At 41.4% G+C, this 13,389-nt stretch overlaps 2 protein-coding genes across 2 annotated transcripts; both read right to left on the bottom strand.

Moving 5' to 3' along the window:
- Positions 1 to 7,462: 7,462 nt before the first annotated feature.
- Positions 7,463 to 8,941, bottom strand: LOC127216527 (olfactory receptor 1I1). The gene is given in 3 exon segments (XM_051177229.1): positions 7,463 to 8,049; positions 8,052 to 8,413; positions 8,883 to 8,941. Coding segments are annotated over 3 exon segments (1,008 nt in total).
- Positions 8,942 to 9,420: 479 nt separating this feature from the next.
- On the bottom strand, positions 9,421 to 10,270 carry LOC127216689 (ribosome biogenesis protein NSA2 homolog). Its single transcript, XM_051177496.1, has one exon. It carries the CDS (start codon positions 10,236 to 10,238, stop codon positions 9,459 to 9,461), a length of 780 nt encoding a protein of 259 aa, XP_051033453.1. The 5' UTR covers positions 10,239 to 10,270; the 3' UTR covers positions 9,421 to 9,458.
- Positions 10,271 to 13,389: the final 3,119 nt, after the last annotated feature.

Here is a 13,389-nt window from a genome sequence, read left to right as displayed (position 1 = left end):
CCAGGTATGGTGCAATTGCACATTGTTCAGTTTCCATGAGTTTGTTTGGTTTCTGCAATTTGTGTTGTTGTTGAATTCCAATTTTAAAGCATGGTGGTATGATAAGATACAGGGGACTATTCCATTTTTTTTTTAATCTGTTGAGGTTTGTTATGTTGTCTAGTATGTGGTCAATTTTAGAGAAGGTTCCATGTGGAGCAGAGAAGAAGGTATATTGTTTTGTGTTTGGATGGAATGTTCTATTAAATGTTCAATTGAGACATAACTTCTGCTAATTATTTTGTTTCTTTGTTAAGTTCCTGACTGGTGGTTCTGTCTAGAGGTGAGAATGGGGTGTTGAAGTCTCCCACTCTGAGTGTGTGAAGTTTTATGTGAGCTTTGGTTTTTGTAGTGTTTCTTTTACGAATGCGGGTGCCTTTGTATTGGGGCATAGATGTCCAAAATTGAGATTTTGTGTTGATGGATTTCTTCTGTGATGAATACGAAATGACTGTCTTTATTTCTTTGATTGATTTTGGTTTGAAGTCTAATTTGTTAGATATTAGGATAGCCACACCTGCTTGCTTCTTGGGTCCATTTGATTGGAAGATGTTTTCCCAACCCTTTACCCTGAGGTAATGTCTTTGAAGTTTAGATGTGTTTCTTGTAGGCAGCAGAAGGATGGATTCTGTCTTCGTATTCACTCTGTTAGCCTGTGTCTTTTTTATAGGCGAGTTAAGACCATTACTGTTGAGGAAAAGTAAGGACCAGTGATTGTTAATGCTTGTTTTAGATTTGTTGTTGTTGTTGGTATTGTGAATATATTTGCCCTGCTTTACCCTTGGGTTCTGTGGACGTGGGGTTAACTATTGTGTTTGTCTTTGTGAGCATAGTTAATGTACCTGGGTTGTAGTTTTCCTTCCAGAACTTTCTGTAGGGCTGGATTTGTAGATACGTATTGTAAAAATCTGGCTTTGTGCTTAAATATCTTGTTTTCTCTGTCTATAGTGATTGAAAGTTTTGTTGGGCATAGTATCCTGGGCTGGCATCTGTGGACTCTTAGTACTTGTAGCACATCTATCCAGGATCTTCTGCCCTTGAGAGTTTCCATGGAGAAGTCAGATGTAATTTTGATAAGTCGGCCTTTATATGTTACCTGGCCTTTTTCTTTCACTATTCTTAATATTCTTTCTTTATTCTGTATGTTAGGTGTTTTTATTATCATCTGTCGAGGGGTCTTTTTTCTTTGGTTCAGTCTATTTGGTGTTTGGTATGCTTCTTGTACTTTAATGGGCATGTCCTTCTTCAGATTGGAAAAGTTTTCTTTAATGATTTTGTTGAATATGTTTTCTGTACCTTTGAGCTGAGCTTCTTCTATGCCTATTATTCTAAAGTTTGGCCTTTTCACAGTGTTCCACATTTCCTGGATTTTTTCGTTAAGGATTTGTTGGATTTAAGATTTTCTTTGGTCGATGAATCTATTTCCTCTAGTTTACCTTTAACGCCTGAGATTCTCTCTTCCATCTCTTGTATTCTGTTAGTTATGCTTGTGACTGTAGTTCCCAATCCTTTGCTCAGTTTTCTATTTCCAGCATTCCTTCAGCTTGTGTTTTCTTTATTGTATCTATTTCATTTTTCAAGTCTTGAACTGTTTTCTTCACGTGTTTAATTGTTTGTTCTTGGCATCCTTACTTTCTTTAAGAGATTTGTTCATTTCTTCCATTTTTTGTTTGTTTTTTTCTTCCATTTCTTTAAGGGATTCTCTCATATCATCTTTGAAGGCCTCTATCATTTTTATGAAGATAGTTTTTAAGTCGGTCTCTTTTGGTTCATCTAATTTGGGGTGTTCCGTTCTAGTTGGTGTAGAGTCCCTAGATTCTGGTGGTGTTATGCTTGTCTTTCTATTGTTAGGTGTTTTCTTGTATTGCCATCTTCCCATCGCTTCTTCCTTGGGTGTAGGTGGGGTCTCTCTCTCTATGCTACTTCCCTGATGGGCTTATGGTGGTCAGAAGTTTGATGTCTGTAGGTCTAGGTGGTCCAAACTCTCTAGGAGGTCTCTCCTCAGGCAGGGGACGGGCGATGGGGAGTCCAAGACCAGGCTCCAGTAGAGGTCTGGCAATGGGGGTCAAAGATCCGGCAGGCAGGCAGGGACTCAGGATGTTCCCATGGGGATAGGGGGATCTGTGGGTGAGGCCTGGAGCTCTGGCAGTGGACTGGGGACTGGGGACTGGCAGCGGTGGGGATCAGAGCGAGCTACTGATTTTTTGAGTTAATCTTGTATCCTGCCATTTTGCTAAAGATGTTTTAAGAGTTCCCTGGTAGAATTCTTTGGGTCACTTATGTAAACTATCATATCATCTTCAAATAGTGAAAGTTTTACTTCTTTCTTCCCAATTTGTATCCCCTTGATCTCCTTTTGTTGTCTTATTTCTCTAGCTAGAACTTCAAGTACAATATTGAAGAGGTATGGAGAGACTAGATAATCTTTCCTTGTTCCTGATTTTAGAGGAATCACATTGAGTTTCTCTCCATTTAGTTGATGTTGGCTATCAGTTTGCTGTCTATTGCCTTTATTATGTTTAGGTATGTTCCTGTTATCCCTGATCTCTCCAAGACCTTTATCATGATGGGAAGTTGAATTTTCTTTACGGCTTTTTCAGCATCTAGTGAGATGATCATGTGTTTTTTCTTTTTTAGGTTGTTTATGTGGTAGATACATTGATGGATTTTTGTATGTTGAACCATCCTTGTATCCCTGGGATGAAGCCTACTTGATCATGGTGGATGATTTTTGTAATGTATTCTTGGATTTGATTTGCTTGTATTTAGCATTTTTGCATCAATGTTCATAAGGGAGATTGATCTGTAGTTCTATCTTAGTTGTGTCATTGTGTGTTTTGGGTATCAAGGTAATTGTAACCTCATAAAAAGACTTGGAAATGAGCCTTCTGCTTCTATTGTGTGGAACATTTTGAGGAGTATTGTCATTAGCTCTTCTTTGAATTTCTGGTAGAATTCTGTACTGAAACCATCTGGGCCTGGGCTTCTTTTGGTTAAGAGACTTTTGATAATTACTTCTATTTCATTAGGTGTTATAGGTCTATTTAAATTGTTTATCTGCTCTTCTTTTAATTTTGGGGGTGTGATACCTATCCAAAAAATTGTCCATTTCCTTTAAAATTTCCAATTTTGTAAAGTACAGGTTTTTGAAGTATGACTTGATGATCATCTGAATTTCCTCAGTGTCATTTGTTATATTCCTCTTTTCATTTCTGATTGTGTTAATTTGGATATTCTCTCTCTGCCTTTTGGTTGGTTTGGGTAAAGGTTTGTCTATCTTGTTGATTTTCTGGAGGAACCAACTTTTTGTCTTGTTGATTCTTTGTATTGTTTATTTGTTTCTATTTCATTGATTTCAGCCCTCAATTTGATTATTTGCTGGAGTCTTATCCACCTGGGTGAGTTTGCTTCTTTTTGTTCTATAGCTTTCAGGTGTGCTGTTAAAGTCATTAGTGTGGAGTTCTCCAGTTTCTTTATGTAGGCACTTAGTGCTATGAACTTTCCTCTTAGCACTGCTTTCAAAGTGTCCCATAAGTTTGGTTGTTGTGCATTCATTTTCATTGCATTCTAGAAGTCTTTAATTTCTTTCTTTAGTTCTTCCTTTTCTCAGGGATGATGTAATTGAATACTGTTCAATTTCCACGAGTTTGTATGCTTTCTGCAGTTTGTGTTGTTGTTGAGTTCTAACTTTTAAACTATGGTGATCTGATAAGATACAGGGGATTATTCCAATTTTTTTTGTATCTGTTGAAGTTTCCTTTTTGTTACTAAGTATGTGGCTGATTTTAGAGAAGGTTCCATGGAGTGCTGAGAAGAAAATATTTTTGTGTGTGTGTGTGTGTTTACATGGAATGTTCTATAGATGTCTGTTAAAGCCAACTTCTATTAGTTCGTTTATTTCTCTGTTAAGTTTCTGTCTGGTAGTCCTGTCCAGTGGTGACAGTGGAGTCTTGAAGTCTCCTACTATTAGTATGTGGGGTTTTGATGTGTGATTTAAGTTTTTCTTTAATAATTTACTTTATTTCTTTTGCATTGGTATTTTGCCTGCATGGATGTCTATGTAAGGGTGTCAGATCTTGGAGTTACAGACATGTGTGAGCTGTAATGTGGGTGCTGGGAATTGAACCAAAAGAAGAACAGCCAGTGCTCTTATCTCTGCTAAGCTATCTCTACAGCAAGGTGATTTAAGTTTAAGTAATGTCTGTTTTACAATGTGGGTGCCCTTGTCTTTGGGGTATAGGTTCAGAATTGAAGCTTCATCTTGATGGGTTTTTCCTGTGATGAATATGAACTGCTCTTCATCATCTCCTTTGATTAATTTTTGTTTGAAGTCTAATTTGTTAGATATTAGGATAGCTATACCAGATTGTTTCTTAGGTCCATTTGATTGGAAAAATTTTTCCTAACCTTGTACTCTGAGGTAATGTCTGTCTTTGTAGTTGAAGTCTGTTCCTTGTATGCAGCAGAAGGATGGATTCTGTCTTTGTATTCATTCTGTTTGCCTCTGTTTTTTTTAAATAGGAGAATTGAGACTGTTGATATTAAAAGATATTAAAGACCATTGGTTGTTGATTTTTGTTATTTTTGGATTTGTTGTTGTTGGTTTTGTGTGTTTGTGTTTCCCCCTTTTTGTGGGGGGGGGTTGGCAATGTGTGATTATCTATTGCCTATGTGTTTTTGGTTGTAGCTAACTTCCTTGTGTTGGAGTTTTCCTTCTAGTACTTTCTGTAGGGCTGGATTTGTGAATATATATTACTTAAACCCGGTTTTGTCATGAAATATCTTATTTTCTCCAAATATAGTGATTAAGAGCTTTGCTGGGTACAGTAGTCTGGGCTGGCATCCATGGTCTCTTAGTGTCTGTAGAACATCTATCTGTAGTGATATATTAATTATGATTTATTAAAGTTTGACTGAGGAATCAGAAAAGCAAAGGAAGCTACAAGCCATAGGAGCCAAGCACACCCTTTAATCTCAGCAGTCAGAAACTAGGAGGTGGTGGTAACACCTCCTAGGACTCAGGATTAAGAGATAGACCCATCTCTGTGAGTCCAAGACCACCAAGATCTACATAAGAGTGAATCAATCTAAAAGGGAATTCTAACTCACACCTTTAATCCCAACATTAGGGATGTATATAAGATAGAAGCAAGGTCAGTATGAGGCATTTGTTCTACAGCCACACTGAGGAGAGGCAGCAATTTGAGACTTGGTGGAAAGCTTGTGTGGGGATCAGCTTTTTCAGCCTGCCTGAGCTACAGGTGAGAGCTAGTGGCTGACTGCTTTGCTTCTCTTACCTTCAGCTTGAACCCCAATATCAGTCTCTGGATCATTTATTTTTCATGTTACATCCATCCAGGACCTTCTGGCTTTCAGATTTCTATTGAGAAGTCAGGTGTAATTCTGATAAGTCTACCATTATATGTTACTTGTTTTTTTTCCTTTGCAGCTCTTAATATTCTTTGTTTATTCTGTATGTTTAATGTTTTGATTATTATGTGGCTAAGGGACTTTTTTTTTTTTTTTTTTTTTTAAAGCTTTTGTTACTTTTATAGGCATTTCCTTCTTTAGGTTGGGAAAGTTTTCTTCTATGATTTTGTTGAATATGTTTTCTGTGCCTTTGAGCTGGACTTCTTTTCCTTTTTCTATCCCTATTATTCTTAGGTTTGGTCTTTTCTGGGTGTCCCAGATTTCCTGGATATTTTGTTCTAAGAATTTGTTGGATTTAACATTGTCTTTGAAGGATAAATCTCTTTCCTCTGATATATCTTTAACACCCGAGATTCTGTCTTCCATCTCTTGTATTTTGTTGTTTATGCTTGTGTCTGTAGTTCCTGATCGTTTATCCAGATTTTCCATTTCTGGAGTTCCCTTGGTTTGTGTTCTCTTTATTGCCTCTATTTCAGTTTTTGTGTCTTGAACTGTTTCAATTGTTTTCTTCACCTGTTTGATTTTTTTCTTGGCTTTCCTTGCTTTCTTTAAGAGATTTGTTGATTTCTTGCACTTTTTTTTTGTTTGTCTTTTCCTCTATTTTTTCCATTTTTGTTTGTCTTTTTCTCCATTTCTTTAAGGGAGTTTTTTTATTTCCTCTTTAAGGGCCTCTATAATCTTCCTATAGTTATTTTTAAGGTCATTTTCTTCTGCTTCATCTGAGCTGCACATGTCTTGCTGGTGTAGAACCCCTAGTCTCTGGCGGTGTCATGTTACTCTTTATGTTGTTGAATGTGTTTTCATACTGATGTCTACACATCTTTTTCTTTAGTGGGTGCAGGTGGGGCCTGTGGCTTAGGTGGTTCCTCTACCTCTCCAGGAAGGGGGGGCAGGACCAAGGTTCCAATGGAGACAGATGCTGGATGATTTGGGTGTGTTGAGGCTGTCCCCAAGTCTCAGGGGCTTCAGTGGGCTGGGATGAGAAAAGCAATATGCCCCTAATGATTAGGATTTAGGGATTAGGGGTGTGTATGTGGGGGAGGATATAGGAGTGGGGCTCTGGCACTCACCTCTACCAGGTGGGGGTGGGGCCAAGGGTCTGATGGAGGCAGATGAGGTGCCATGTTGAGAGGCTGCCCCCAGGTCTCTGGTGCTTCAGTGGGCAGGATGGGGCAAGTGCTCTGGCAATTAGGGCCTAGAGGTTAAGGGCCTCCAGCCAGGGGTAGGGTTGGGGGTCACCCAGTACTTACCTCTCCTGGTGGGGGCATGGCCAAGGCTTTAATGGCGTCAGATGCAGTCCTGGATGGTTTGGGGTATGAGGAGGCTGCCCCAGTGGGCAGGAGTAAGGAGCACAATTTGCTTCCAGAGATTAGGGCCTAGGGGTTAGAGGGCTGGGGGAGGGCAAGGGCCCAGGTACTTACCTTTCCTGGTGGGGGTGAGGCCAAGGCCCACAAAAGAAATTTTTTTTAATATCTTTTGTTTTTTTCTCTTTTTTTTAAATTTAATTTTATATAACAAAGTCCAATTAAATGAAAACAAACATTTATACACAATATTTGGGAATTTGGGCATCGTTCACAAAAGAAATTTTAATCCTTCCTGTGTTTTTCCTGGATATAGGATGGGCCATGAACCGGACATATTTAGGCATAATCTACAAGTCACTAATTCTTCCCAAATGATCCATAGAGGTTTTCTAGTGCTGACACTTCCCCATTTGGATGTTGCACATCCCAACACTCAGGAGGTTGAGACACTGAACTTGGGGTCCTTGTAAGAGCACAATACTGAGTTTTCTTAACTTCTGAGCCATCTCTCCAGAAGGGTCATTTCTTTATGACACACTGACTACATCGTACTTCAAGGTGTTATTAAGTGGCTGTATTCTATGCTAGACTTTGCACAACTTCAGAACAGGACTAGGGTTAGTTCCTCTATCTTAAGCACCTAACAATGGTCCAGAACACTGTGGGCACCTTGTTTCTGTTCTGCCCTATGGCTGGGATGAGACAGCTTTGCTGCCAAGCTTCCTCAGGGCTGCCTTCATGTCCTTGTTCCTTAGGCTGTAGATAAAGGGGTTCAATGTAGGGATGATCACCCCACACATTAATGCAGCCATCTTGTCTTTTTGGGAGGAGGTGGGGGATGCTGGCTGTAAGTACACAGAAAAGATGGTCTCATAGAACAGTGATACCACAGTGAGGTGTGAGCCACAAGTAGAGAAGGCTTTCCACTTGCCCTGAGCAGAAGGGATCTGGAAGACTGCCCTGAAAATGCAGATGTAGGAGACTAGGATGCAGGACAGTGGGCTGAGGCCCATGATGATGCTGAAAGTGGAGGCGACCAGCTCATTGGTGTGTGTGTCTGAGCAGGAGAGTTTCAAGAGGGGCATGAGGTCACAGAAGAAGTGAGGGATTTCTGACCCTGCACAGAATGTCAGTTGGGCCATGAGGCAAGTGTGTACCAGGGACTGGAGATTAGTGACCACCTATGGACTACCCACCAGTAGTGCACAGGTATGTGGGCTCATGATCACTGAGTAGCGCAGTGGGTAGGCAATAGCCACGAGCCGGTCAATGGCATCACTGCCAGGAGGAAGCTATCCATAGTTCCAAAGAGGTGGAAAGCATACATTTGGGCAAGGCAGCCCGTGAAAGGGATGGCTGTGCTCTAGGTCTGGATGTTCACCAGCATCTTGGGGACAGTGGTGGAGGAGAAAAAGATGTCAACGAGGAATAGGTTGCAGAGGAAGAAGTACATGGGTGTGTGCAGGTGAGAGTCTGAGATGATGGCCAGGATGATGAGCAGGTTCCCAAGGACAGTGATCAGATACATGGACAGAAAGAGTCCAAAGAGGATGGGCTGCAGGTCTGGATTCTCTGAGAGTCCCATGAGATGGAATTCCAAGACTGTTTGGTTTTTTAGTTCTATGGAGAGCTTGTGACTATTGGAACAGAAGGTAATGGGAGCGACATAGAGCTGGAGTCAGAGATGGGGCTCTAGCTCTGTGGAAACCTTTGAAGTTCTGTGAAAATGTATCTACTGCTTGGGGGAATTTCTTTAAGCCATTTTCAGTGGGTTTTGTTTCTCCAAGATGTCCAAGTCTGAGGAAATTAGTGTCTCAAATCCCTAACTGAGGTACATGATCAATCTGGATGTTGTCTAAGGTGGGTGACCTTTGCCTATAGATCAGTTCTGGAAAGTTCCACAAATACCCATTTGGTAAAAGCTCAGATGGCTAGCCTGTTTCTGGGGCAGGAGAGATGGCCTAGCATTTGAGAGGATTTGCTGTTCTTGTAGAGGACCTGAGTTTGATTCCTAGCATTCCTTTTGTGTGGCCATCTGACCATTGAATAGATATCCACCATGCTCTTCTATGGTAGTATAACAGGCCAACTGACAACAGACCAAACCTCTGAAACCCTGCACCAAAATGAACCTTCCCTTCTTTTATGTTGATTATCTCAGGCATCTTGGGACAGTATCTGAAAGCTGACTAACATGCATCAAATCTCAACTCAAAACATCTGCAGTAAAAGGAAACTGGCATCTCCTTTTCTTTCTTTTTTTTTTTTTTTGAATTTTCAGTATAATTCTTTTAATGTAATATTTTATAAATTTAAACCTGTGCTTAAAATGCTCCATTGTTTAGGATTAATGGCAATGAGATGGAAATGTATTTGAACAGATCTAAATTTCCTAGCCCACCCAATAAATAAGTGGTCAGTAACCTTACGGGTACTTAAAACTATACTGGTGGCTTTTCCATTGCTGCATACACTTCCTAGTTCACAGACATCTATTTGTATGCTTGCTACTCAGTCACATCAAAACATAAGTCTTAGGCCCCAAACTAAAGACTAACTGTAAAACTGAGCAGTTTTTCTTTTTCTTTTTCTTTACAATTATGGGTAAGGCAGCTTGGTAATATTCAGAAAGATCACAGTGATGTTTTCCAAAGGATGTGTAGTCTTCAGTGGAAGTCACTATCAAACCAGCAAGACAGCATTTATGCACCCATCATTTTCAGGATTGTTAGTAACTTGGGCATACTTTCCCCAGATAACCTTGCCTCCTTGTGTCACCAGGCCCAATTCATTCATATTCACTTCAACAACCGTGCCTTTGGTGATTACACCCAGAGTTGTATATAATGGGGATGATGGGTTCTTTTTCACACCAAATATTGGCAGGCAAAAAGTAGCTTTCAGCTCAGGATGTGTGACATGGGCTTTTTTGAAGCGCAGGCCCATTGGCCTAATGAACCTTTCATATTTAGGTGGTTTTCTTGTAAAGCCATCACCAACAAAGCAGACTTTAGTAACCATCCTCTTCCATGCCTTCTTTTTTCTTTTTCCTGTTCGAATAACTTTCAATACTTCTGTTTCTCCTTGGGCACGGACTTTGGGTAGAGGGACTTTCCATTTTCCCGCCTTCTCTTTTCGTTTCTGCTTAATCATGTTGGAGAGTACTTTTGCTCTAGACTGTCCCTCTCTGTCCAGCAGATAGGCGGGTACTGCTCCTTGTGGGGTCTTCTCATCATCCTTTTGTTTGGTGTTTCTCTTTTCATGCATCTTAATAGTCTTCATTTGTATTTTCTCAGCATGGCGCTGTTTATGGTAGAGCTTAGCCTTCAGGCCAATCATTTTTTTGGCCTTCTTTGAACGTTCGTGGGCCTCCCGGCTTTCTTTCTTTCTCTTTTTCTCATGGTAATCCAAACGATACCCATAGCGTTTGTGGTGTAATTCAATATATTCATTTTGTGGCATGATGACAGCCGCGGAACAGCCTTCCGCGATCTCCCGGGCCTCTTCTGGGTCTCACTGGTCCACGAGCCCACTTCCCTCCTTTTATTTCTTTCCCCAGACCTCTCTCACTCTCTTCCTCCTCCCCTTTTATCTTTCTGCCAAAAAGAAATAATTTTAAGGCTAGACAGATATTTATTAAAAGTACCTGCTACTCAGCCAGGCACATGCCTTTAATCCCAGCACTGAGGAGGAAGAGGCAGACAGATCTCTGAGTTTGAGGCTAGCCTGGTCTACCCAACCAGTTCCAGCACAGCCAGGGCTACACGGAAACTGTCTTGAAAAACAAAACACTAGTGAAAAGTACTGTTCTGGTTTAATAAGAATGCCCCACCCCCAAGGCTCCTATATTTGAATGCTTGGTCATTAGGGAGTGGTGTTAATTGAGAGGGATTAGGAGGTGTGGCTTTGTTGGAGTAGGTGGGGCTCTGTTGGAGGAAGTGTGCACTTGGAATGGTCTTGAGGGTTTCCAATGCTCAAGCCAGGCTCAGTGTCTCTCTTTCCCTGTTGCCTGCTGATGGAGATGTAGAATCATTAGCTCCTTCTCTAGTACCATGTCTGCCTGCACACGGCCATGCTTCCCACCATCCTGACTGTCTTAGGATGTCTATTGCTGTGAAGAGACACCATGGCTATGGCAACTCTTATAAAGGAAAAAAAAAATCTAATTGAGTGGCTTACAGTTCAGAGGTTCAGCCCATTAACATTATTGTGAGACATGGCAGCACACAGGCAGACATGGTGCTGGAGAAGGAGCTGAGAGTTCTACATCTTGATCTGCAGGCAACACAAAGTGAACTGAGATACTGGGAGTATTTTGAGCATAGATCTGACACTCCTACAGTGACAGAGTTCCTCCAACAAAGCCACACCTAAATAATGCCACTCCCAATGAGCTTATGGGGGCCAATTACATTCAAACTACACACTGATAATGGACTAGACTGATGTGGGATGTCTCTCTGTATGCTGTGAATATGTTTTATTACCACTGGCTAATAAAGAGGCTGATTTGGACAATAGCCACGTAGTAAAGAGAGAGTGGGAAATTCAAGTAGAGATACAGGAGAAGTAGGTCGGGGTCTGAGAGACACCAGCCAACCACCAAAGAAATAAGACATTCAGAAAACGAGGTAACACCACGACCACATGGTAAAATATAGAATAATAAAAATGGGTTAATTTAAGTTGTAAGAACTAGTTAAAAGTAAGCCTAAACTAATAGGCCAAACAGTTTGTAATTAATATTAAACCTCGGAGTGGTTATTCGGGAACTGGTGGGCAGGAGAGAAAGCAATCCCTCTGGATAGAGCAGGACAGAAGAAAAACTTGTGACTACACCAAACCTCTGAACCAGCCCCAGTTAAATGTTTTCTTTATAAGAGTTGCTGTGGTCATGTTTTTAAAACCCTTTTTTAAGCTTTTGTTAAATTTTAAGTGTAAGTTCTTATAGCCACGTTGGGCGCCATTTGTAAGAAGTATGGTTTTTCCGCCCGCCGCCGCCTGGTCTTGTCCTGCCGCCATGCCGCCAGCCCCAAATAATGTACAGAGACTCTGTATTTGATATTATGCTGTTGGCCAGGTACTTGTTTCTTATCGGCTAGCTCTGTCTTAATTATTAACCCATTTCTATGTATTTCCACGTGGTCTTACCGAGAGCGGAGGGATCGCGGTTCTGTTCTCTCCAGACTCTCCATCTTGACTCCTCCTTACTACTTCCTATTTCCTCCTTGTCTCCTAGTCCCTCCTATCTTCCTTTCCTATTGGCCAACAGTGCTTTATTTATTAACCAGTATGAGAAACATATATACATAATGACATCTCCCATCACCATGGTGTGCATGGTGAGGTCAGAGGGTGACTAGGGGAAGTTGGTCCTCCTCGTCTACTTCTTGGGGCTGGAGGATTCTGGAAATTGAACTCAGGCACTCAGGCTTGATGGCAAGCACCGTTACCTGCTGAGCTGTTGCCCCGAAACTCACTCTTTCTTTAAAGTTTGTGTATAGCTCTCACAACTTTTGAGGTGGTTGAGGCTGAACGGAATCATTCGTGTGTGTGTGTCTGTGTGTGTGTGTCTATGTGTGTGTGTATGTGGTGAGTGTGTGTGTATGTGTGTATGTGTGGTGAGTGTGTGTATGTGTGGTGAGTGTGTATGTGTGGTGTGTGTGTGTGTGGTGTGAGTGTATGTGGTATGGTGAGTGTGTGTGTGTGGTGAGTGTGTGTGTATGTGTGGTGAGTATGTGTGTATGTGTGTATGTGTGTATGTGTGGTGAGTGTGTGTGTGTGTGTGTGTGTGTGTATGTGTGGTGAGTGTGTGTGGTGCTAAGGGTTGAACCTAGAATCTTGCACAAATTGGGCAAGTGCTTTGCTCTTGAGTTCCATTGCCCGCTCTCATCTTTAATTTCTTTCTTTTACGACATGATCTCACTAACTTTTCCAGGCTGGCCATGAACTCACTCTATAGCCCAGGCTGTTATTAAATGGGTAATCCTCCTGCCTCAGCCTCCTGGCTGGCATTGCAGGCCTGCATTCCCAGGCCTGAGTCTAAAGCTAGGTTTACTTTCACTATATAGGGCTTCCAAATTCAATGCCAGGGAAAAGGCATTCAGACCTATGTGTTGCTAATTCTTATCTCCCTGCCTTCCAAAGAAAATTATTCTCCAGAAAGATTTAAGGATTGTTGAGGTGGGATTAGAATGTAAATGATAGAACATACGATGGGAGGAGATGTGGGTAAAATTGAGGAAGCTAGAAAGAGGCCCATATGGGTAGGCAAGATGGCTCAGTGGGTGAAGGTGCTTGCTGCCAAGTCTGACAGCCTGAGTTCAATCCCAGAAATCCACATTGTTGAGGGAGAGAACTGACTCTCACAAGTTGTCCTTCACCTACCTATACCTACCTACACACAGACACAGACACCATACACACACAGACACACCACACACACACGCACACACACACACACACACGCCACACAAATACATATATAAATGAAAGGAACCACTGTAACTAGGAAACAAAGGTTCTAAGTGAGAAGGGGTTGTAACATCAACAAGAGGGGAACTGAGGGTAAAAGGGTACTGTGGGCAAGGGGTAAGGGAATGAGAGCGAAGGG

Source organism: Phodopus roborovskii, unplaced genomic scaffold, assembly GCF_943737965.1.
Source record: "Phodopus roborovskii unplaced genomic scaffold, PHOROB, whole genome shotgun sequence".
Lineage (NCBI taxonomy): Eukaryota > Metazoa > Chordata > Mammalia > Rodentia > Cricetidae > Phodopus > Phodopus roborovskii.
This window is presented reverse-complemented; position numbering and strand designations above follow the sequence as displayed.

Bases quoted from the DNA above. Each gene is read 5' to 3' on its own strand.
- LOC127216689 (XM_051177496.1), bottom strand. From the start codon at position 10,238: ATGCCACAAAATGAATATATTGAATTACACCACAAACGCTATGGGTAT.